At 37.7% G+C, this 24,178-nt stretch overlaps 2 protein-coding genes across 3 annotated transcripts; both read left to right on the top strand.

Annotated features, from left to right (window-relative positions):
- Window positions 1-3,671: 3,671 nt before the first annotated feature.
- Window positions 3,672-17,738, top strand: vps72b (vacuolar protein sorting 72 homolog b). 2 transcript variants are annotated; one of them, XM_037537251.1, is made up of 8 exons: window positions 3,672-4,169; window positions 4,987-5,139; window positions 5,292-5,415; window positions 6,114-6,290; window positions 7,132-7,276; window positions 7,748-8,401; window positions 8,828-8,919; window positions 17,712-17,738. In XM_037537251.1, exons 1-6 carry the CDS (start codon window positions 4,053-4,055, stop codon window positions 8,172-8,174), a joined length of 1,143 nt encoding a protein of 380 aa, XP_037393148.1. In that variant the 5' UTR covers window positions 3,672-4,052; the 3' UTR covers window positions 8,175-8,401; window positions 8,828-8,919; window positions 17,712-17,738. The 2 variants fall into 2 exon arrangements, with proteins under 2 accessions (XP_037393148.1, XP_017577187.1); XM_017721698.2 differs by having other exon boundaries at window positions 7,748-8,919; window positions 17,712-17,730.
- tmod4 (tropomodulin 4 (muscle)) lies at window positions 12,154-24,173 on the top strand. Its single transcript, XM_017721700.2, has 10 exons — window positions 12,154-12,237; window positions 17,712-17,874; window positions 18,248-18,404; window positions 18,502-18,624; window positions 22,447-22,539; window positions 22,640-22,770; window positions 23,029-23,136; window positions 23,378-23,521; window positions 23,671-23,815; window positions 23,976-24,173. The coding sequence occupies exons 2-10, from the start codon at window positions 17,767-17,769 to the stop codon at window positions 23,996-23,998; spliced, it is 1,032 nt and encodes a 343-aa protein (XP_017577189.1). The 5' UTR covers window positions 12,154-12,237; window positions 17,712-17,766; the 3' UTR covers window positions 23,999-24,173.
- Window positions 24,174-24,178: the final 5 nt, after the last annotated feature.

Raw genomic sequence — 24,178 nt, forward strand, 5'->3', positions numbered from 1 at the left:
GCAGAGTTTTAGGTCTACAATTCGATTTTAGAACTTCTGGAATTTTATTTTCTAGATTTCATGTGTGCCTTATTACAAACCAGCAGAATGCAGAACTAGGGCTGGATTCATTAAAACTTGTGAAAAAAACTTGCGAAGGTCCTCAGGACAAACTCAAAGAAGTTCATAAGAATGGGCCTCATTCATCAGTATCTTCCTAGGTTTTTCTTAAATTAAAGGTCCTAAGAAAAAGTCTCCGTCACATTTGTGACCCTAAACTGCAGAAATGCTCACACGTTTGTGCTCTTGAGTGTGTATAGATTCTGTTCTTACCTAATAACAAATTGCTAATAAGAAAACATTGCTGAATGTAAGAATGCTTTGAAAACTGTAAATGGATTTTAAGAAGAAACTTCTTCTTGAGAATGGTTGGTGAATGGCACCCAATGTTCTTCAATGCAATTTCCAAAAACATTAAAAATAAAAATAAAATTAAAAAAAAAACTTACGAAGTTCTCAAATTCTCTTAAGATAATCTTAATTATTATTACTAACTTTTTAGAGAAAATCTTTGTTTTCTTATGTATGCTCTGCTGCATTTTACCATGTACCATAAACAACATGAGATACATTTTGAATTTGTATGAACTGTTTTGCCTGTTATTTAGTTTAATCTACTAAAGAGGACAGCAAATGAAGGAAAAACATCAAAACCAGCATTTGAAATTTTTTAGCACACAAGAACAGGACGTGATGGTGCAAGAAATAGCCAATAGGATAAAAAATACTCATTGGAAAATATGATAGTTGTGGGGTGACAGATTATGATGGGCGGTAGTAACAGAGACAGTGTCCACTTTAAATTTAGATGCCAACCATGTGAACCCTTACAGCCTAAGACAAGTGTAAGGCTTTCGTAAGGTTTAAGAACATGATATTTTCAAGAATACCACTTGTTCTTAGAATAATTCTTAAGAAAATAGTTATGAAAGGATAAGTCCATTCATAACAATTTGAAGAATAAAAATTTCTCATAACTTTTCTTCTTTAGAATGAAGTTAAGAAAAAACAGAATTTTTATTGAGACACTTTCATGAACCCGGCCCCAGAAGGCCATTCTATGTTCTAAAACAAAGGTGTCAGAAAGATTTCGTCATGAGGAACCTTTTCAAAATTTAAAGCACCTCCGCATAATATAAGATTCTATAAAGATCCCTTAAACTGTCAAAGTTTCTTCACTCACACATCTCATTTACATACATTATTCTTTAATGAACTAATTTTTTTCCTATGGCATTGCCCCACAAGTCAAAGATCCCTTTCGTAGTATTATATAGAACCCATGTTGCTAAGAGTGTACCTGTCTAATCTCTTGTTGGTTGGTACATTACTACAATTACTTAGTATTTCCCATAAATATCTCTACAAAAAATAAACTTTAAAACAAACAAACAAGAAAACAATGATCATAAAAGGAAGCGTGAGTTGAGTTACTTCTTCATTCTTCTGTTCATGATGCTGACACACCTTCCACGGGTTTCTGCGTGGGAAGAAAGATCAAATTCCTTCCAGTGAAGTGTAATATTTAACCAGCTTTGTTCATTCACAACAATTTTTAATGAACAGCCTAAAGGCAATGTATAGTTAATGTCTAGTTGCTGTTGAAACAAAATCTAATTTCTCCAATTGTTTTACTTCATTTAAAACTCCAGCTACCATTTACACTGTGTCAAAATGTAATGACGAATGGACCAAAGGAAACAGTCAAGAATGACTTTGTTGTGAAACCTTGTAACATTAACTTACACTTGAAGTTAATATGTGTTTCCTTCCTCTTTTAAGATACATTTTTAGAGATAAGAGGTTTTGTTCTGTTAAATTCTTAAGAAGGGAAGCACTGACTAGACATGATATCATAATGAATGAATCCATAAATGAAACACAATTCATCAGAATTAACCAGGCTCATCTTGAGTGTTTTGCAATATGTGTAAACTTTGTTTACATGCTTTGTTTTCTTTCAGTTTTCAGATGATTGTGATTGTGTAAATAAGAATGAAACAAAAAGTTTGTCCAAATACACTACAGCCTTGTTCTAGACAAGGGCTCTCTATCAGTAGAGCACATTCTTTATAACAAAGGTGGGAATTATACTTCATGCGTTACTGCCAGCTGTGGCAAAACTGTCCCTTGATTTCATGGGGAATTCTGATGGTAAAACACAGCATACATATCATTCTCTATTGACGTGTTTTTTGGTTCTGTTGGGTTTGAGGAATCATTTTAAAACACACACATCATCTCTGTGACTGAAACGAGCTCATTTAAAGGCTTTATCTAAATCATTGTTGAATTTCTTCTTTTCACTTTACCCAAAGAGGAGGAAAATATAAAAAAAACAATGATAGGCTGAAAGTTTTTGAGGAATATAGTGGATTTTAGTCGTTGACAAGCTGAATGTTGTTGAATCCTGGCAATGTCTCTTCTCAGTTTCATTACTGCTCTCTTGAGTATTGCTATCATTTCTCAACACTGCCACTGACCAAGAAGTCCTGTTTAGCAGCATTCTTCATCCAAAGCATTATATGCATTTGCTGGAGGCACGGTGTTTACAACACGTACACATTTCTGAGGAGACGCCTGAGTTTGTGGATGGTGATGCAGATAATTCACTCATAAGTTAATGATCATAAGTCCTGTACAAAGTATAGAAAACATACTTATTACAATCATTAGAAAAAGTTATTTTTACAAAACTATTTAGGCAAAAATAAACTCTTTGAAAAAAAAGGTTGTTCATGTTTAGAACATTCACTGCCCAGTCCATACAGTCCTGTTTTGAGTTCATTGCCACTCAAACCATAAGTAGAGATATAAATATATTTTCACTCAAACCATATGTGGACATGTAAATGCACTAAATGTCACTAAAGCTAATGCTTTTGCAGTTCCACTTGTTCAGACCACTGCAGTTTAGCTCTGCCCATTCGCATTTTAGCGTTTCAGCCCAGACTGCTTTTTGAATAAGGTGAAATACAGAGTATCCAATCAAAACACAGGTAATTTACATATACCAGTCCCAGATACCCAGTACCAAAAACAGCTTGTTTCATCCATCCATCCATCCATTTTCTAAGCCGCTTCTCCGTCAGGGTCGCGGGGGGATGCTGGAGCCTATCCCAGCAGTCTTCGGGCGGAAGGCAGGATACACCCTGGACAGGTCGCCAGTCCATCGCAGGGCAGACAGACAGACACAGACAACAGCTTGTTTCATTCTAAAGAATAAATAGAGACTGGAAAATGGTCATGTAAATCAGTTAAATTTATTAAATCAAAGGGGAATTACATCTCTTTTTCAAAATTTCTGCAAAATAAGATTGTAAGGCAAATTAGTACCCAAAGAAAACTTTCTTATTACTCCACGATTATCAACATTATGAAAAGCTCAGAACTGTAGGTTCACTGGTCATTTTGAAAAACCTCACTGAATGAAAACCTCACTGAATGACTTTGTTTACATCTCGAAGTTTGCACTGTGCAAAGCTTTTGATTCCTCTTTCATACAGTAAATGAAAGTCAATAAACTGTAACCAAATCAGATATTTAATACAGCTAGTTTTGAACGTAAACACTCGTAAATAGCGTGACGTGGAGCTCAGGTGTAACACATAACACGAGAAAAAAATGTAGGCCTTGGCTCATTGAAGTTTACTTTCCCTTAGGGCTCTGTCTCCCCCTGCTGGCCGAGAAGTGAAATTACTCACAGCTCCATTAGTTGGGTCTGAACAAGATCATACCCATCGATTGTGCTTTTTATGGGTATTAGTGAGTCTGTCATTTCGAGCGGCACGGAATGGAGTTACATGTGGTTAAATTTTCTTGCACCCAGCGCAAGTATTACTGTCTGTGGTCCTCTTCTCAGTGAAGGCGCTAGAAACAGATAATCCATTAACCTGCTAAACAATTTGCTCATCAGTGGTGCACACCAGACTCGAGGTTTCAGCTCATGCACCCTTGAAAACGGACCGTTCTGCCGGTTTGGTCTCAATTCTGTTTCTTCTGAGGACAAAAAAATGAGCCTGGCTTTCTGTCGCGCTCCCCGGAAAAACGCGGGCAGCCGCATGTCCAAGCTGCTGGATGCAGAAGAAGAGGACGAGTTCTACAAGACCACCTATGGAGGCTTCAATGACGTGAGGGGCCTCGTTTTCAGGCTGGCTCGTAATTGTTAGGTGTCCTGCTGTCGGCTGGAAATAGTGAATCTGTGCAGGGTGTCCAGTACACTAGCCCGCAGCATGTTAAACCTCTCAGAGGTTCTCAGAGCTAAAGACACACTGCAGGAACTCTGTAGAACTTGTAGAACTACTGATACAACTGGCCTGGCTGTCCGTTTAGTACAACCGAGCGTCCGAACAAATAAATACTTCATAGATTATTGCATTTATGTTTTGGAAATAATGTCTGTGCACACACTGGCTATATGTCCAAAAGTTTGTAGACAACTGTTTCTTCTGAAATCAGGCATGTTGACTGCGATTTTCCTCCTGCACTTATCTGAGAAGACTTGTTGGGTTATTGATGTGAGGATTTGATTGCATTTAGCCATAAGAGTGAGGTCAGGTATTGATGTTAGATGATTAGTTTAGGATCACAAATCAGCATTCCAGCTTATCCCAAATACATTGGACGGTGATCCCTCAGAGAACACAGTTCTGCTACTCCACATTCTGATCCCAGGGGAATTTATACCCCTCTAGCGGACGCTTGGGATTGGACATTGTGACCTTAGGCCCATGTGTGGCTGCTCCAGAGCATCCTGTTCTATTAGCAGTGCTTTTCTTTAGAGATCATACAAGCAGTGTGTGCACAATTGAACACCTGTGTCAGCAGTGAGTGCACTTTAAAGTAGCTAAAATTCACCAGTTATAAGAGGTGTCTGGATACTTTTGGACATATACAGAGTAAGATCAATACATGTCATATAAGCTTTGTCATATGTGATTGCTGTAGGAGTCTGGAGATGATGAGTACAAAGGAGACCTTTCAGACACAGAGGATGAGGTGGACAGTGACTTTGATATTGATGAGGGAGAAGAACCTGACAGCGAGCAGGAGGAGGACGGACCTCGCAGGAAGAGCAGAGTTGTAACTAAGGCCTACAAGGTGTTGTGTATTTAACACATTGATTCATATATATATATATATATATATATATATATATATATATATATATATATGATACAATGCATAAGTACAGATTAAGGATCCGTAGGAGATTAAGATACAGATCCACCTAATTGCTTGTATTTGGTCAGGAGCCCATTAAAGCTGTGAAACCTAAGCCTAAGCCAAAGAAGCTGAGTGAGCTGCCCAGGAGAGTAGACAAGATCAAGACTGAGAAGCACAAAACTCTCGAGCTCCAGGATGACATCAGTAAGAGTGAGACTCTGTCTGCTTTAATGTCACAGAATACTTCATATACTTTCCTGAAAACCTTTTCCGAAGCGAAGCACTAGGAAAGCTGGGTGAAACTTTGCTTGAACACTACTGAGCAATGTTGAAATAATTGTGCCATAAACACATCATGGCAGATGTCATGTGCTGTTATTAGTCATCATGACAGGTCATGTCCAGTAATATAATGGTAAAGTAATGTATGTTTCCGTTACCATTAATCATCATTACAGATGTCAAAATGTTTCATGTCGCAACATCTAACTAGAGTACACAGCTCATGACAGCTTATGACGTCTGACATGTTTATGGCATGGTTATATCAGTGTTATGTAGCCGTGCTCAAGTAAAGTGTTACCAAAAGTTGTTTGAACATTACACTGAATCTTCAGAATGCACTCTTAAAAAAGGAAAAAACGGTTCTTCAAGGAGTCATTAGTTATGTTTAGAAGATGACATTACCTGTTATTGTTTAAGGCATACACATCACGTTTAACTACATGAAAGCTTGTTGATGAGGGTGGATTTTTCATGTGGGTCAAGGAAAGTTTAAGAAGACAAGAGGAACAGGTCAAGGTTAGATGTAATTAAAAGCTTTCAAGTAGCAGTCTGTCCATAGACCAGAAACGACTGTGATTGCAAAAGTAAGTGAGATGTGACATGGTGCTGTTTTTCTATCTCAGACAGGAAGTCTGTGCGGCAGTCCACTACCGAGCACACACGGCTAACCTACCTGCGACTGCAGGAGCGGCAGGTGGCTCCTCGTCGCAAGAAGGGCACTCGCCATGAGCGTCCTTTGACTCAGGCAGAACTTCTAGCTGAGGCCAAGGTTACAGCAGAGATTAACCTACGCTCACTGGGTGAGAAGGACACATATGTCATAGTAATTTCCCGAGCAATTCACTGTAGTGTTACACTAGAAGTGAGATTGTATGATAATTTTAATGTAATGTTCATTTCTAATGCAATGCTTTGTGTTACTAAGAAGTCTAAAGCCAGGCTATTCAACTCCAATCCTGGAGGGCTGGCGTCCAATAGAGTCTGGTGATTTTTCTGCTCAAACACACCTCTTTCAACTCCTCTGTTAATTGCCAGCTTTATGTTTGAGTGAGGGAGTTATCAAACTGTGCTAGACATAGGCCTTCCAGGCATGGACTTATACCTCTACGTGCCAACGTAAAATTATGTCCAATGAAATAAACATAGAATAAGATATAAAATAGACAGTGCACAAACAACCTGCAAGTTTTTTTATTTCATTATTTTTATATTATTTTATATCATTATTTCTAGCAATGTAATTACTCACAGTGTATGAGGCTTTTCCATGACACTCAATAGCATCTCCAGTCTGGTGATTAAGGCTTCACTTACTCACTCTGAAGTGTTAGAATTAGAATCAAGCTTTATTGGCCAGGTATGCTATGCATACAAGGAATTTGGTTTTGGTTACAGGAGCTGACAGTGCACAGTATCAGGCATTCCCATGTAAAAACACATTAGCAACAGGAAACACGCTTAAGTTATCTTCAGAGTATGCTGCCACAGAGTCATTTATAAGTCTAAGAGGCATGTATGCCAAATGGGGAGAAAGGAGCATTCTCTCTTTTTTTAAAGCCTATTTTTGCAGTCATTTACAAACCAATTTGTTTGATGATGACATATTGAACTTCTGTTGTTCATGTTACTTGTTAAATGTAGAAAACTATGAGCGTCTGGAGGCAGATAAGAAGAAGCAAGTCCACAAAAAGCGCCAGTGTGTGGGCCCAGTCATCCGCTACCACTCTGTATTGATGCCTCTGGTGTCCGACCCCTCTTTCAAAGAAGAGAATGTGGATGTGGAGGGGTAAGATTTTGCCTCAGCTTGTCTAATTACTGCTTTACTAGTGGAATCTTTCATTTCATTCGCAAATAAGTGATCCTGTTTACTCCTGGCTATTTTATGTATCCTGGTCATTTTATGCATTACACAGATGTTCTAAAACTGTAGATACATCCTTCTCTACACATTTGATAACCAAATCCCCTTTCAATGAACTGTGTCATACTGCACATGTACCATGACTGCAGTGAGTAAACATAGACTGCCAAATTTGGCTCCTTCCTCTAAGTTCAACAGTAAACAACACTGCAAAATATTTGTGGGGGCAACGGTCTTTTGCATAAAACAGGAAAAACCAGACACAACTGCCGAGAGTAAAGGCGTATTTTTTAAATCTTATCAGAATGCAGTCTATGTGTGAGTTGCATGTAGTTTGCATGGAGTCTGTTATATTAAAAGACACAGTTAGTTACTTGCCACTCTAATCTTTTATAGGTTGGACCAGGACCCCCAGCAGTCTCTTCCTGGCTCTGGATCTGGAGCTGCAGTAATGTCCCAGTCTGAGGCAACCCTCTCTGGCCAACCAGTGTCCATCTCTGCTCCCCCACCACCAGGAGGCGGCAGGTGCTCTCGCACCTACATCACCTTCAGTGATGAGGACACCTTCCAGTCCTACTTTCCTAAGACCTCCGCCCCACGCGTCCCTGTCAAAGAAGTGTGCCCAGTCACTCACAAACCAGCCTTGTACCGCGACCCCATTACAGACATTCCATATGCCAACGTGAGAGCCTTCAAGATTATCCGTGAGGCCTATAAGAAGTATGTGGCAGCACATGGCCTGCCATGCCCTGGCACTACTCTTCCAGCAGAGCCCACTGCCAAGAGCCTGCGGCAGAAGATTGTCATCAAACAAGGCATATGAGGATACATGGATAGAGACAGATATCAGAAAAAACAAGGAAAAGCTGAATTTTTCTGAAACCTAATATGCTTGCCCTGTTTTTCCTGCAGCCTCAAGCTAATCATTAGTTAAGAAAGTACATTTAATGTTTACAAACATCACTTTAAGTATAATTTGAACTGCACTGACCCCATGAAAGGTTGGACGGGAGTGTTAAACAAGAATTTATTTTTTAACCTGTCATACAGGTAAGTCCACAATGAGCTGCAGGCTGTCACTTCAATCTCTGTCACATATTTCAAAATCACATACTTGTTCGCTGTCTGGGAACCGTGCACTAATGTACTACTGATTGGTGAATGTTTCTTTGCTAATTCTGAATGTACTAATTCTGTGATTAAACTGTTAATAGTGTAGGATAGTATATACTGTGCATGATTCAGTGTTGTGTTGATGATTGTGTTGCACTTTAATGACATTAGTATGTTTTATGCTATTTATGTTCAAAAAGCTTAAATCGTATTTTACAGTGCTCATTACTGCTGATAAAAACTTGAATGTGTTAAACAAAACTGATGATATACTGCAGTATTTATCAAATATCCCAGTGCTCTGCTGTTTTGCTTTAGTTTCTTATACTGGTGTTTTGCTTTCTTTTTTTACTGTGTGATAAGATTTCCAAACCCAATTGAAGAACCCAACCTGAACATTCTGCCATTTCAGCTTGCCCTCATACCCCCACTCATGCTGTATCCAAGGCCTCGATGTAAGTATTCATGTCAGACGGGTTAGTTATTTACACGTCTCCTACTTCAGGTCTCTTACGCACATTACGCTCGTAAAATTCAAATTTCATTTACCATATGTGACACATTTATATATGAGTGAGCTATAGTACCTGAAGTGTTAATGGCAACATTTTATTTTACGGTTTATACTGCATAAGGACATTTTACTTTACATAAGGACTTCTTAACACATACAAAAACCCTGACGAATTTTTCAAAAGCAGTACATAAGGATTTTGGACAGTTTATGCCAGTATTCACAAAAGGACATAATATGTTTTATTGTTTAAATGACATTGTGTTGAATGAGGGCCCTTACAGTCTTTTTAAGCAAACAAATGATGATTATCACTTTAGTTTAAATGCCCTGATGTCATTATGATGTTATTTACTTTGTGAAATATTTTGTTTTATTAGTTCATCTAAAGCCATGAATATTTAAGTCATTTTTTTCTCAAATACGTTTTTCAGTGCTCCTCCATATGTTCTGAAGTCCTTATGCAGGTAACATTTAGATAGTGTTTAACCACAGTGGCCCTTAGTCTAAAAAGCCATTTTGCAATGTGAAATGCAGTAGTAATATTACATTATTTAAGTCTTGTATTGCAAATTGATTCTAAAACTTTATTACTCCTGGAAAACATTTTTATCAGAAAGCAAGACATTTACAATAAAATGTATTACAATAAAGGGCACAGCAACTGATTAACTTTTTGGGTCACCATGTGGAGCTAGGAAGTGTAATATATACTTTAGTTTGTAGTGTCATAATCTTAATGTTGCCCATAAAAAAACTGTAACAAATTAATTTTTGCATGCCCATTGATCTCAGACCATAGGTTTTACTTCTGTGGTATATGCATATTTCACTTCTGTGGTGTGTGCATATCACTGTCCTAACAAAACCTATTTATAGTCAAACGTTTGGACCATTCAGTGTTGTTTTAATGCTTATGATATACAGTGTTGCCCTTCGTTACTGCAATTTATGCTATTTATGTACAAATGCTGAAAATATATATTTCAGGATTTATTGCTGCTGACTTTGATTTGTTAATGTATGAAACAAAACTGATCATATATTGCAGTATGTAGCAGAGATCCCAGTGCTCTGTGGTTTTGTTATTTTGTCTTATCAAAGTGTTTTTCTTTTTATGTTATTTAACAAGATTTCCAAACCCAAATGAAAGCTGAACAGAATGTTTTAGAAGCCACATTCTGCCTGCCCTTATACCCCCACTCATGCTGTGTTCAAGGCCTTGGTGTATTTATGCCAGATGGGTTTGGTCATTAAACCTCAAGGTCTTCAAATCTTAAGTGCATACCACTTTCTAAATGCAAAAATGCAGTTTCATTTTAATTATTATCACTGTAATTATACCCCATAACACCACATTTAAATGCTAACTGTTGTTTAGATTAAAAACAAATCTTTTACCGTTACTGTTTCACTTCTACATTCTGTCTATATTTGGTTTGTGTGTTTTGTTGCTATTGTAACAAAACCAAGAAACTTTTATACATTCGAAACTTTTATTAAGTTAATGTAACAAGAATTTATTCAAGGTAAATTTAGGCAATTTCTATCAGCCTATTGGATGGTTTCATTTTATTCAGACAACCCCCAATAGGTTATCTATAGATGTTTCAATTATTAACAAAATATTAAGTGGAACATGATTTTCAGTAGTGTAAGTATCAGGGTTAAGATGAGTGCCGTGTTTAGGCTTCGGATCATTGTAAGTATTAGGTTTTGGGGTAAGGTTAGCGTTAGGGAGGGGTTGGCAACCCAAATGTTAAGAAGAGCCATTTTGTCCTTTCAACAAAAATCAAACCACTTCAGGAGCCACAACATTGTATGTGCATTTTACTGTCTTGGCTGTAAATATGTATTTGCTAATGTATAGTATAGACCAAAAATAATACAAATGAAAATACAAACTTACTCTGCACTTATACTCAGCTATAGCCGCTCTTCTCGCATCTTCAGCAGGAAACATTTCTGCAAAAATGGAATAGTTACTTGTTTACAAGGCTGAAGTCAGCTTCTCATTCTACAGCTTCTCATTTGAAATTTTCACGTTCCATCTTAAATGGTGCCTGAGGCACCAGAATGTAAATGCTGCACCATTTAAAGTAAAACAAGAGAACTTGGACAAGAGGCTTGCGAATGAGAGCCTGACTTTAACTTATAAACTTTTTAGTGTTTGACAGTTTCTCGTTGCAAATTAACTGTATCAGGAAACCAGCTGAGTGTTTATAAATGCAAATAAGTCCATTTGTCTCCAAATTATTAATGTTCATGTTAAATATCACTCCTTCTTTAGCTACTAATTAGACGAGACTTTTGTCTGTGTTGCTATGGTACAGCAGCCTGTGTGCCAATCTTCAGGGTTAAAGGGTGAAATAGCAGTTATGCATTAACTCCAGAGTTTAAGACCATTTATTGTTAAAACTGTGTTTGAACAATCAGCAGAGTTTAATTTTACTGTAGAGGACAATAATTTTATTTTTTACCAAAAAATCTAATTCTTCTGTGGAACTGCAACAGGGCAGTAGAAAGAGCCACATGTTACCGACCCCTGGGTTAAGGTAAAGGGTAAAGGTGAATTTAATAGATATTTAAATGAATGTAAGTTAAATGCAAGTTAAACATCTACAAGGCATCTACAGTGGGCTGTCCAAATGAAGTGTTACTGAAATGTTTACTAATGTTAAATGCCGAGAACAAATGTTAAAAAAGAAAAATAAGGTTTTGATGTGACAGCGACTATGTAAATCCTAGTTAATCTAAATTGAAAAGTACATCGTAGATTGTAGTGTCTGAAATGAAAAGCAGAACAACTTCACAATTATCACTTCATTTCTGAAGTACCCTATTTGACCACTAGAGGTTGGCATTCCCACTTTTAAAAACTCTCAACCCAAGTTTAGGTAACTGATGAGCAATTGGTCCCCCCCAGCCCCACCCCCTGCGCTCTCTCTCTCTCTCTCTCTCTCTCTCTCTCTCTCTCTCTCTCTCTCTCTCTCTCTCTCTCTCTCTCTCTCTCTCCTCTGTTCATGGTCACTCTTTTAAATCAAAAGTAATGACATGCTGACCTCATGAAGTGTGTGCCAGCTGGTATCACTGTCTCAGCACTGCCCAGAATGTAGGCAAGTGAGAGAGGGAGGTGGGGGTGGAGAGAGAATACGGGGGTGGGAGAACGAAAAAAAAAAAAAAAAAAAAAAAGGTTGCTCTCCGGTTCCAAAGGCTGGGTCATCCCTGCTGCAGGCTTTAGCACTGACTCTGGGTGCAGGTAAGTAGCAGACAACTTCTCGCTTTCACAGGAACTGTGCTTTCTTTAATGTGTGTATGTGTGTATGTGTTTGTGTGTGTGTGTGTGTGTGTTTGTGTGTGTGTATGTATGCCTGAGCTACACTTTTCACTGGAATTAGACTCTAACTGTGTTGAGTAAACACTGTACCAGGAGTTACAATCATCTCCACAGTTATGCGATATATAACTAATCTGTACTTCTATAAATGCTTTGATGGCATTTAATTTTATTATGTATTTGATTTCACTGGATGCAGCCTTACAGTTTTTGGTTTTTCATGTGTGATTTTGCACTAACTTTGTAACTTTGCACTGAAGTGTAGTAGCATACTGTTAATTTGACTTTTTTAAAATTACATGTAAAGTGCATTATATTTTGCAGTGTAGAGTGACTGAAGTAACTGTTTAGCTTCAGTCTGGTTGTTAAATTGTCAAATACCGCATGTTCTTCACCCTTCAGTCCAAGAGATCTGACTGGATTAGGGCCCTGTAGAGTTTGCATGGGATTCTTGTAACTCATTTAGAAGCTTAATTAAGCCTCATTAGACTTTTACACAATTTAGTGCAGTCATTTAGTTCTGAAATGTTTTTTTACACAGAGCTATCAGAATTGAGTGAAAGCTGAACTGAGGGTTGGGGACAAGATTTGTCACTGTTGGAAGTAGCTGACTTGTGAAGCTAAAATTAAGCTGGGGTTGATTTGGAATTTTACACTTGGGCAGTGAGACCTGAAGTAGCTGACCCTCAAATAGTGTGAAATCTTTTGTATGATGGGTCAGCTGAAGAAGAACCTTGGTGCTGGAGTTGAACAGTTTTAGATAAAACAGTTCTACAAAGTGTTTAAATCTTTTTTTTTAATATTCAAACATCATTTACATCTACTTTAACTACATAATATCTAAATGGCATAAATCCAATATTATAAAATTCAGTTAAATAAATTTCTTCTTCAGAATATGTTATTGTTAAAGAACACTGAGCTTAAAAAACACAGAGCTTGAGGAGGAGTTGAGCTAATTGGTTAACTCCTGAGTGCTGCTGCCTGACCTTCACTTAGAGCCCACCTGCAGTAGCCACCAGGGAGTTTTGGGTTTCCCAACTGTACGTCATATAGGGCACTGAAGCAGCTTGACCTCACTTTGATTTTGAAGGGACATTTTGAACAGACACTTGCTGTAGTCCTATTAAACATTTCAATCTTTGACTAATATGTAGGAAATGGCTGGTGCTGTTATATGGAAAACCTTTAATGCCATTGCATATTTTATGCTAGTCATGACACTGGAATGATTTTTTATTTACAGTTTTCTATTGATGCAAATTTCTGTTTGGCATTAGTGATAATGTTTGACCAAAAACTTGTATTAGTTCTTTTAAATGTTTTCATTTTTCATTTCATGAAACTGGTCTTTGCATTGCATTGAAAATGGTGTTTCATTGCAAATTTCTTGCTAGTTATGACTCTAGTTATGGTTGACCTTCCATTCATTAACTACCATTCATTTCCATCCATTAACTACCACTGACCCTCATTGGCACTTCCAAAAACGTAATTGGTGGATGGTCTGTAATCATTTTCATTGACGTCACCTCAAGACATTGAACACTTTACTGTATGTTAATAGCGTGACTCTAGTGACATTGCATGAACAGGGGATGTCAATTGTCTGATCCTTGGAGATCTACCCAACAGAGTTGAGTTGCAGACTTAATCCAGGTCAACTGGCTCTAATATTTAGATGCTCCAGAAGCCCTCAATTAGCTTGTCATACGTGTTAGATGGAGGTTTTTGTAGAAGCATTGAGTTTCTGTTGCAACATAGCTCTCCAGGTGCACAGTTGTGAATGATAATCTAATCGAATCTGCCTCGACAACTATTTCGTGATATATGCACCCAACATTAAGTACTGAGATGTATGTGTACAGTATATCCTACCTTCGGTTGTGTGACTGAAATTCCTTATTTAAAGATCTCATTTTAAAGCCTCAGAGCCAGCTAGTCAAACTTAGTCAAGTTAGGCTGTAAACCTCCAGGAGATGACCTGAGTTATACCTATTTATAATTGTGTCTGATATAAATCTTTAGTTTTGTACCAGCTTCTGACAAAGCAGTGGTAAATGTGTCAAAGGGTCATTTCACATATGAACATTACTAACAGAAATAGTAAAGAGTTTTCATGTTTTAAAAGAAGTATTAATTAGTGCCAAATGTCTAGTAAGTTTGTGTTCATAATAAATAGCTTATTAAGAAAGTCTTTCATTTACAATGAGTCTGTTAAGGAAAGTTGACTACAATTTATTTTTATTATTACAAAGAATAGCCTTATTCCTGTATGTCAATGATTTCTGCCAGAGAAATAGAAGATCCATTATGTCTCAGAGACACTGTCAGTAATTGTTGTAATTGGGTTGTTTGGTTTGTTGCTCCTTTTTTAATATCCTCAGTTGGTTTTCTTGTATTTGAGACACTGGCTTAACAAATTAGAGACATCTTGAACTGTTAGACACCCTGATAACCCACATATCTCTATCTCTCTCTCTCTCTCTCTCTCTCTCTCTCTCTCTCTCTCTCTCTCTCTCTAAAGAAGCAATTTGTTCACCCTTACCTCCCCATGGGAATGACATTCTGTAATGGATTTGGCATTTAACAGTAGTTCAGGAGTTGTTAAATTATGTACCAATACACTATTCTGATCATATTGTCAGTACTTAAAGAAGTGCTGACCAACTGCATGTTTCATTACAAAGAGTGCATAATTAGCCTTGTTTAACAGGATTTAGTGGAGTACATGGAATATTTTACTGTTTTTTTGTCTATTCCAACTTACAAACCTCAGGAAAACCAAACATTCTGATACTTAGCATGTATTGAGAATATGTTTGAATGTGTTGTGATGTTACAGTGTTGCTGTATCGTCCACTCCTATTCTTGATAACAAACAAGACCAACATTTAAGATTTAACGTGTAAGACTCTGTTCATGCAGTCATATGCAAAAGTCAAATTACTTGCTTTATTGATTTTTAAGATAAGTATATATCCTTTACAGACAGCACAGTTTTAATGCACAATTATTGTTTATTTGCTGAATTTAGCATATTGGGGGAAAAATAAAGCATGAAATGTGACCTGTGTAAACATTATGGTAAAATTTATATAGCAGCTAAATAGGAATTGTGCACTACTTTTTTTTTTACTGAGGATGTTCACACTTGTGCATATAACCATAAACATCAAGGATCAACAAAGTGTTTTCAGTGAGTTTTAGGGAGTGTGTAAGAAGTGTCATCACTATGTGAGAAGAGACATTGCAGTTACATGAAAATGAGCCTGCTGTGTCAGATTCAGCAACTCTGCCAAAATGGATCAAATGATCTGTGGTGTATATGAATATTCTGATCTCATTTGGGCTTAAAATTGCTTCATTACATAAGATCTAAAGGCTTTATTGCATATTTCACCAAAATATATGCAGAAAATAAGTAGCACATTAAATTAAACATGTACATCAATATAGTTATTGCTAAAAGGAATTAAAAGATGACATTATGTAATATATTTTGTTCATGTGGAAACATGTATGTCTTAGAATCTCGGTAATGCATTACTTTTCTCAGTGAACTGAAAAAATTGTTCTTCACTTGTTCATACACACCCAGGTGAACCCGATTATCAATAAGCTGGACACGCTGCTCCACTAATGCACCAAAAGCTTTGCACTTAGCATGAAGTCTGTAGTGCTTATAAAAGCTGAAGGTGCAGACAACTGTTTCAAGCTCTGGTACATTCACTTGCTTAATGTTTTGCTCCTAGACCCCAGTACAACTGGGCCTAATGCTGTTGTTTTCGGGTGTGGCAGTGTGAAACTGTGAATCTTCCTGGTGTTTCCTATCAGTTGTGCTCACCAGTGGGTGTGCAGCAGTGAGAGCAGTGTGGATGTGAATGTAAGCCTCTGATAAATGAGGGAACACCACTCTCTCTGCTCCTCACCACTGTAACTCAAAACTCAGGCCTGCCATTCTGAGACTAAGAATAGCAAAGATCTCTCTCTCGCTCTCTCTGCTCTGCAATGATAGCTGTAGACGGTCTTCTCTTCATATGTTCCATCCCGTATGTTCCAAATATTGTAGCCAGTGTTATGTGCTGTAATTGGAATATGCTGTCATATGGAATCCTCCTCAGCATGCCGTGGCCTGAAAATCTGAAATGCTGGCCCCGTAATCAAGTGCTAGTCCTACCATGCTGATTCATTTGAGGAATATTTAATTTTTTTTTTTTTTTTTTACAGAGAATGCTTGTTTTTTTGTCTTTAGACATTCTGGAAAAGCAAGCCTTTACACCACTGGGAATGACTGAAATCAGTAAAAAAAAAGTGCCACTGTCACATCAGACTTTTAAAAATATTTATACTGTTGTTACAATTTCATGATGTATAAACAAATGGAAATGTTTCAGGATGGTGCAAAAGTCAGACAACACACTATATTCATTTACTTTCTAGCCAGAACAGCTGTTAAGTAAGTTATCCATTTTCCAGCATCAGGGAAAAATAAATAAAACTGCTTTTTATTTGTTCAGAATGCCCAAAAATATAAAAAAATGTAAGTTCTCACTTTTCAATGTTTAGTGTGTACACACTCTGCTTTTATTATAGTTTCTACTCTTTTCAGGAGACTTGCTTCCAGTTTTTCAAAGAAATCTCCAGGGATATTTTTCCACACCTGCAAAGTTCAGTCTTAGAAGTTAGTGGCATTTTCTGCTTCTCAGGATCCAAATAATCACAAACACATTCAGTGATGTTGAGGTCTGGACTGGTCAGTCCATTGTTCTCAGAATACCAGTAGCTCCTTTGTTTGATTTGACTGCAATTTCCCTCTGGGATCAAAAAGTATTCTGATTTTGATTTAAAATTTCCTTCATTGTGTCTTGTTTCTTTTCTTATTGAGGGCTTTTTGGCAGTTACACATCCTTTCAGACCCACGGTATTGCGTTGTCTTCTCACAGTGAATTGTTCTCACAGCAAAAGTGGAGCTTGATTTTCTGTCAAAGATGAAAGCTTTAAGCACTGATTATCAGGTGTTGACAGTTTTGTTGGTCTGTTTTTTCTGAGTCTAATCATTGTACTCTGATTTTGAAACCCTGTATTTTCTTGTATTTTTTGCCTTTCTTATGTAAGTGGATTATCTTACAAATGATACCCTCCTGAAAAATAAGTAACTTGTAAGTAATGGCTGTTTTCATTGGAAATGTAATAATTTTTCAAAGAAAATACATTTTAAAAAATCTCATTTTTGTACAGCACTGTAAATTAAAGAACTTTTTTCTTTTTCTTACAGTTATTATTTCAGAAAGAGAAGCTTTTAGTATGACAGTGATAACATACCATTTGTATAAGTAAAATAAATGCATTTGTAATTTGTAGAATGTATCTGAAACAGGTCTTTCTCTTCACAGGGCTCTCTGTCTCTGGGCTGGTGGTGCATGGTAGGAGTTAAATCACGTAGCCAAGATGTCAAAGAGTGACCCTCGGGACATTGATGAGGATGCCATCCTCAGGGGCCTCAGTGCTGAGGAGCTGGAGCAGCTTGATTATGAGCTTCAGGAAATGGACCCTGAGGTAGAGAAGATATAGCTTATTAATCAGAATACCTCACCATGCAACCCACACAAGTGCTAAACCTGCTTGCCAACCTACACTTTGAGTAGGAGGATTTTATATAATTACACAATTCAAAGGGTCAAAAAATAATTACAGGTCTCCACATCTAGGTGTGAATTCAGAGTGAATGTACATTAATGAACAACAACCAATTGGTTGAAAATATAAAGCGCCAGCTCAATTTGATATAAGCAATGTCCATAATTGTTCTTGTACCAGGCTAGATTGGTCCCAGAATAGTACAGTATCAAGGAAAATGTATTTTTGTACTATTAGCATTTATAGCCTTCAAAAATCACCATGGTCAAACGTCAGGAATTGTTGTTTCCAGAACGCCATCCTTCCAGCCGGCTTCCGTCAGCGTGATCAGACCAAGAAGAATCCAACAGGGCCATTTGACCGCAATGCTCTGATGGATTACCTGGAGAAACAAGCAATGGAACACCAGGACAGGGAAGACCTGGTGCCTTTTACTGGAGAGAAGAAAGGTACTGCAGCTGTTGCTTTGGAAACTGGAAGCATAATGAAGAAATTATACAGTGGGGAGAGTTGGATTTGAAACTGAATCTCTGTATATCTATTTAGGGAAGAAATTCATCCCAAAGCCTGGAACAGGACAGATACCTATTGAGGAGCAGATTGAGCTGGAACCAGAGTTGGAAGAAGCCCTGAAAAACGCCACAGATGCTGAAATGTGTGACATTGCAGGTAGGTAGCATAACAAATTGCCCTGCAGTTTCTCCTTATACCTGTTACCATTGGCAAATCGTGTCTATTCAAGTTAGTTCAAGACATAAATGTGAAAACTTCTATTACTAGATTAAAATTCTATTACTAATTTCGCTACAGGATTTTTAGTGCAATGTTAGTGCTAAGCTAATGGAGGTGCAGATTAACCTTTTCCATTATAGATTAAACATGTAATTTGTAAACATAAATTTGTAAAGGTCTGTTCAGGTTTTGTTCAGTTAAAACAGACCTTGGTGCATGAAAGAATGCTGCCATGCAAAGGTGTGTACGAAAAAAGCACCAAATAGAGACCAAACACAGAATGTGCCATTGTTTTTTTCTATGTACATTCTTTTTACATGCAGCAGGCAGTTTTCTAAAGCTGTTTTTAAAATTATTTGACACTCGATATACTTTACCTTATATGTTGGAATTTTGCAGTCCTATCATATAGGTGCCACTTCTGTTTTCCATTTCCAACATCTGATTGAAACCTGGTTAGACTACCACTCATATTCACAGTCAGTGACATATGTAGGCCCACAGGCCTAGAGCGATGTTGTTTTTCTCACAAAATTGATCCCACGCATTGTAAATCAAAGCACGATTGGTTGACTTTCCTAATTATGTTGTTACTTAATCCAAAGTGCAATAATTGCTGAATGTAAATGCAAGCATAATGTTTGTATTAAACGTTATGCTTGCAATTGCATTAATTAATATTAATGACACAGTTAAATAAATTAAATTAAACCTGCAAACATTTTTATCTCTCAGAAATCATTATATACAGCCACATGGATACAGCCCTAAGGGGTTATACTGAACCTTGCTTAACTTTCACCCAAAATGCATTTTACCTGCTGTCCCAGAAAACCTGTCACAGCTATAGCCTCTCATGCAAAACCTCATGTGTCATGATAACATAAAATATGTAGTCACCAATAAAGAAACTGAATTACTCTGGACCTAGATGGCAAAACATGAGTGTCCCTATTGCAATCAGATAATTTTGAACAGGCTAAGATCTAACACTACATTAATCCAGCTCAATTACAGCAACTGCTATCCATATATACACAGAGGTTTTTGAGAAGACATCCTAGCATTTCACCATGGCCTACTTGTCACCCGTTTATATTTAGATGACTTTTAAAAGTATTTTTATGTGTGAAAAAATGGTAGTCCTGGACTGGAATATCACCATATGTGTCACCATGCATTACAGATGTGCCTGCCCCAGGGCCCTACCACACAGTATCTGATTCCCATAGCTCAGCAACTCACCAAAATAAGCTGGCAAAGGGCCACCGGGTTAGCATGAGCGCAGAAAGAGAGGGGAGGGGTTTGGAGAAGGAGGGTCACTTAAGAGGCGTCTGGCAGGTTTGGGAAATGTTTGTATCTTATAATACATTTATTTTCTTATACAACTCTATGGACAAAACAACAGAAAGTGTCTGTGACACTTTACACTGACCATTGTATACTTGAAGCTGCAGAGTATCCAAATTTTCAACAATAAAATTTTCACTATTTAAGTTATTCTTTATTTTGCAGTTTGTTATTTTGATATTTGTAGCCTTGCTTTTAAAAGCAGATACAATAACACTATATTTCAGCAAGACAAGTATCATGTGGAGATCATGTGCTGGCATAGCTGGCTGTCTCTAAGCTGTGTGCTGGTGGGTGACTTTTTGAGGTGGTTCGCTGGGTGCAGATTACCGTGACAGAGCCCTTCATTGAGAATACAGTTTTAACTCTGGATCGCATCCAGTTTGGGATTAAAGCTCCTTTACAGTTCCATCATTCTTCCGTTCGTGTTTTTGTCACTGAAATCCATGTTGACCAAGCTGACGCGTGACTAAGCCAGCTGGGGATGCTCATGCTTTTATAAAAAACGCAGCCAGTCTTGTTATCTTTGTTCTTAATAGTGTTAGGGTTGTAACATTGTTATTGTGTGAGTGTAAGCCGTACTGTAAAGGCAGCTGTCCCTCTGTCTCCCTCACTCTACCCAAAAAGGCCTTTCTAGCAAATGAAGCCTCTCTAAACAGTGCTGGAGGCCAGAGCTGGTTTATTAGGAGCCTGGCCTCTTCCTGTTTCCCCCGTTATATCAAAACCAGGGTGCCTGGAGATAAACAGCCAAAAATCAAAAGTTGAAATCATTTCTGATCCTTTTCCTAGAACTTTCTTTGAATTATAGAAAGTAGAGGGATGTATGTCACTAAAAAAAACTTATTAGAAACTTACGAAAACATATTTGTATGTTTCTTTTATTCTGTAGCAAATAGGTTTTGGGCAGCAGGATGCTAGCAATGTTGCAACTGAGTGCTGATTGGTTGGTGAGCTCATTGGCTGTTCACACACACTGACACATGAATGTACATGAGGTGCAATTTTAAACTCCTATACCTCAAATTGAAAAGCTCAAAAATAAAACAGTGATGTCAAAATGCAGTTCTGTGTTCAGGAAATGAATGTATTATTTTATATTAAAATGTTTAAGCATTTATAAACTATGATTTTGCTTAAAGGCTCAATCTTAAGCCGTTTATTTTGCACTAACTCATAGCTTCCTCTAGAGAAATCAGGAAGATGTTACAGAGTGGTAATAGACCACTGTAGTCATGCGTCATTCTGTAGTCCGCATTATTAACATATTAGAAACTCCGGGACTAAGCTCAATTTTTCTATGGCCAGAATGAAAGAGATTTTCTGAAATTTGCCTCTGTCAAACCCTGTGGTAAATAAAACTGTTCAGAGCCTGATATGATTTGTTCTGTGTACATTTTTCTCCCAAATATCACTGCATCCTCAAAATTATGAGGTTGTTAAAGAGCCTTATTACTAACATTACTACATGCAAGCTAAAGCTACTGCACATCAATTTGATGTCACTAAATTACACAAAGTGAGGTGGGCCTTAGCTGTGTTCTTATGAGTTGTGATACCGTATCGAAATATATCGTATACCATCCCACATTGTTGCATATTTATAGGCATGCCTGTAAATGAAACCTCTAAGTAGGATATTTCAGTAGCCTAAAATTCCTTATCAAAAAATACTACCAGTGTTATTTAGAACCATTTTCCCAACTGTGTTTTGCACACTGTGGAATTAGACCTCTGCAATTAACCCATCTATGCAGTGAAACACCCACATGCATACTAGTGAACACACAAACTAGGGGGCAGTGAGCACTCTTGCCCGGAGTGGTGGCAGCCCTATCCACGGCACCTGGGGAGCAATTAGGGGTAGGTGCCTTGCTCAAGGGCACTTCAATGAAACAGAAAAATAAGTTAATGTTACTCAGCTATGAAGCAGAAATAGAGGAACCTGCTCATATCATGGCTTTCGACTCTCCATGAAGCTGAAGTTGGCTTTTTTCAAAAACTGCATTCATTCTTCTCATAGAGAAACTCCTTTTAAACCTGGAGTTCCTTATATGGGTATAAGATCATGGTGCTGACTACAGACTAACAACATGATGACAGTGGTCTATTCTCCTCTCAGGTTCTCTGTAGAGGCTTATGAGGGACTTCTGTTTTGCAAAACACTGACGTCTGGTGGTGATGATGAATAACACAGGCAGTGACCAGCCACTCTGCCCTACCTGTCATTGCTGGAGCTCACTGAACTTTAGATAAATCATCTGTGTTTGTTCTCCTCTTTCATTTTTGTACAGGATTATTTTTACAACACTTATTTTACTGCAAACAATCTGTGTCTCGACATTCAAATATGGATTTTTCTCGAATGAAATCTAACCTGTACTTTAACATATTTTATGTGTGTCTTTGCAGCAATCCTGGGAATGTACACACTAATGAGCAATAAGCAGTACTATGATGCCCTGGATACATTTGGAGCTATTGCCAATACAGAAGGCATCAACAGTATGTCCTTATCTCACATTGTTTAATATTTATTAAGTCTGCATCATTTTGCAACTTCAGCAGTCCTTAATAATAACCCAGGGTGTCTGTGTTTCTGTAGGTGTGGTGAAGCCTGATGTGTATAAGATCTACCCTGATGAGCCTCCCAATGACACTAATGTTGAGGACACACTGCGCAGAATAGAGAAGAATGACAGCAGTCTGAGAGAGGTCAACTTCAACAACATCCCGGTAATCTGAAAGTAAAACACAGGATGGTGTTGCACTGCTTACTGATGCTTTTCCTGTTTTTATGCTTTAAAGTTTAAACTCCCTTTCAAAAAATTCATCAGTGACCTTGTCTTGGCAGCTTAAAGACACAGCTGTAATTATTATTATTATTATTGTTATTAGCTTGACTAATTCCACTTTTGAGCTGTTCTTTTTGGAAATGTTTGGTCTGGATTCTTTACAGAAAACAGAATCAATATTGTTTGTTTTATCCTGTAGGACATTCCCATCCCAACTCTGAGAGAGATCTTCCATGCTATGAAGAAAAACACTCATGTACTGAGCCTGAGCATTGTTGCTACCCGCAGTAATGATCCTGTGGCTCATGTGAGTACTGTTAGGTAACATTCCCAGTAAATACATAGACATGAATTTAAATCTTAAAAGGTTTGTCTCCTCATTCCCTATTTGGATAATTAGAGAAGTAAAATCACAACATGATCTATAGAAATGCAGTCAGAAAAGAGCAAAACAGAAAGATTGGACATTTTTGGCAGTCATTCGATGCAAGCTCTAGTCTGTTCAGATTCAGAGTAAAATTGAAATTCATTCTTCCTCTGCTGACCAGGCTATAGCAGAGATGTTAACAGAGAATACCACACTACAGAGCCTGAACATCGAGTCTAACTTCATTACTGCAGAGGGAATGATGGCCATCATTAAAGCCATGTCTGAAAACTCCACCCTTGCTGAAATCAAGATCGACAACCAGGTGAATCACTAAAAGACTTTTTAAATCTCTGCTGTGCACAATGTCTTTGTAACATTATGTTAATCTGTAGTAGAATGCTCATTACAGCACAGACTGCATATTCTTGGTTGTGTTACTAAAACCTTTTAATTCTGATTGTCCTCATACAGCGGCAGAAGCTGGGAGATTCAGTGGAGATGGAAATTGCTTCTATGTTGGAGAACAATCCCAGCATCCTGAAGATAGGCTACCATTTCACCCAGCAGGGCCCTCGTGCCAGAGCAGCTATGGCCATCACCAGAAACAACGACTACTGTGAGTATAATTACTTTTCTGAATACTGGATTGTTCATTTTTTTGTCATGTAAGTCATGTAAAGAAAGACTACACCCTTTTTAAGCAAGTAGTGAATTCAAAAAATACATAGTGCTTGAAAATGTTATGTGTATCCTTTATTTTGTTTTTCCCTATCCAGTCCGCCAGCAGAGGGTAAGCTGAGTCAAAGGCTGCAATGGTCCCTTTTGGAGCACTCATGACAAAGTTGTGCCTTAACCATTCACCACCTCTCATTGTGGATATCATAGACTCCAGCCCTGCACTTATTTTTGTAAACACTGGATTTCATCAAGGCAAATGATTTCTGACTGAATAAAGATAATGTGCCTTCAATTTATCTGA

Source organism: Pygocentrus nattereri, chromosome 3 (assembly GCF_015220715.1).
Source record: "Pygocentrus nattereri isolate fPygNat1 chromosome 3, fPygNat1.pri, whole genome shotgun sequence".
Classification (NCBI taxonomy): Eukaryota; Metazoa; Chordata; class Actinopteri; order Characiformes; family Serrasalmidae; genus Pygocentrus; species Pygocentrus nattereri.